We start from the raw sequence: 2018 nt of genomic DNA, 5'->3' as shown, positions 1-2018 counted from the left end.
GGAATGGGTAAACGGAGGAATAGGTAGGTTGATGAGTGACTGGATGGGTGGGCGATAGAAGCATGGACAGATGGATGGATGGACAGATGGATGGGTGTATGGATGCATGCATGGATGGGTAAGTAGATTAATAGGTGGATGGATGACTAGGTGCGTAGATGTGTGAGTTGGTGAATGGGATGAATTGTATGAATGCATGGACGGTTCTGTGAATGAACATAGATGAATGGAAGGATGGCTGGATGGATGACTAGGTGGGTAGATGGGTGAGTTGGTGGATGGATGGGTGATAGAAGTATGTACACACAGATAGGTGGGTGGGTGGGGAGTGGGTGGGTGAAGGACGAATCCCTGAAAGGAAAGAGAGAAGCCAGTGAAAGGCTTGCTTGGGCGACAGCGTACCCTCTCGCTAACACGCTTCAGCAGCTCTTCAGCTTCTTCCATGGCCGCCATCTCCCTCTGGTACTGGCTCTCCGTCTTCTTTTGGGTTTCCAGGTCACATTCGGCCGTCAATGCCACCATCTTCCGATCATACTCCTCCTGGATTTCATTTTCCAGCAACAGAAACTCTTGTTTGAAGACCATGCCCATCCTCCGCTCTGCTTGTGGAGAGAGATGGCCCCTGCTGGTCAGACTTCTCAGGAGAAGGGCAATGATATCTTTGCTGATTTGGGTTCGACAAGCCTCCAGATCGGAATCAGCTTGATTCAGGGTTGCAATCTCCAAGCTGGAAGACACAAAGGTTAGGAGAATTCCATTACATAAAATCACAAAAGAAAACAAAGGTCCCCGAAAGCGTACGGGACTTAAGTTTTCTGTAGGTAAAATAGTTTATGCTTGCTTTTCCCCTCCTCCTCTTCCCTTACTCCCTGCTTTTTGCCCCATCCCATAATTGCAAGCTAGCCATCATTCATCTATCAGCTTGGCACACTGTGGTGGCTTGTGGGTTACTGTGATTCTGGAAGCTGTGCCATGGGTATTTCAAATATCAGCAGGGTCACCCATGATGGAAAGGTGTCAGCTGAGCTTCCAGACTAAGACAGACTAGGGAGAAGAAAAGGTGGGCTACTTCTGAATAGTCAGCCACTCAAAACCTTATGAACAGCAGCGGAACACTGTCAGATACAGTGCCGGAAGATAAAATCATTATGAACAGAATCAGAATATTGTCAGATATAGTGCCAGAAGATGAGACCCTCAAGTTGGAAGGCACTCAAAATACAACTGGGGAAAGCTGGCTCCTCCAAGTAGAATTGACTGAAACAACGCAAACAGAGGAAAGCTCTCAGGATCTTCATTTGCTAATGGGGCACAATCCAAAGGAGGAGGAAAAGCTGTAAACATCTATTAATAATTCAAACATAGAACGTATGAAGTATGACTCTAGGAAAATTGGAAGTTGTCAAACACAAATAGAACATATAGAGGTCTATATCCTCGGAATTCACGATCGGAAATGGACTGGTGTCGGCCATTTTGAATCTGACAACCACATGGTTTACTACTTGAGGAATGACAAATTCAAGAGGAATGGCATTGGACTCATCATCAAAAAAAATAATAATAATTTCAAGACCTATCTTGAAGCACAAAACTGTCTGTGATAGGATAATATCCATACTCCTTCAAGAAGACCAGTTAATACCACTATTATTCAAATGGACACACAAACCCTTAAAGCCAGTGATGATGAAATCGAAAAATTCTACCGACTTCTCCAGTCTGAAATTTATCAAAGATACAATCAAGATGTATTGATAATGAATGGCCACTGGAATGCAAAGGTTGGAAACAAAGAGGAAAGATCAGTAGTTGGAAAATATGGCCTTGGTGAGAGAAACGATGCTGGAGATCGCACGATAGAATTGTACAAGACCAATGACTTCTTCATTGCAAATAGATTTTGGCACCTAACAACAACAACATCAAAGATGACCATACACATGGACCTCACCAGATAGAATACAAACAAATCAAATTGGCTACATCTGTGAATTGTTGTTGTTGTTAAGTGCCAT

At 43.7% G+C, this 2018-nt stretch overlaps 1 protein-coding gene across 1 annotated transcript in view; it reads right to left on the bottom strand.

Annotated features, from left to right (window-relative positions):
- The window catches only part of EVC2 (Ellis van Creveld syndrome 2), a 158481-nt gene that overhangs the window by 72761 nt on the left and 83702 nt on the right, over positions 1-2018 (bottom strand). Inside the window, exon 11 of the mRNA XM_006874141.1 lies at positions 403-727. Coding sequence (XP_006874203.1) covers positions 403-727 — 325 coding nt within the window. The remainder of the gene's footprint in view (positions 1-402; positions 728-2018) is intronic.

This window comes from Chrysochloris asiatica, unplaced genomic scaffold (genome assembly GCF_000296735.1).
Source record: "Chrysochloris asiatica unplaced genomic scaffold, ChrAsi1.0 scaffold00262, whole genome shotgun sequence".
Taxonomy (NCBI): Eukaryota; Metazoa; Chordata; class Mammalia; order Afrosoricida; family Chrysochloridae; genus Chrysochloris; species Chrysochloris asiatica.
The sequence above is the reverse complement of the archived record's forward strand: the minus strand, read 5'-3'. Positions and strand labels throughout refer to the sequence as shown.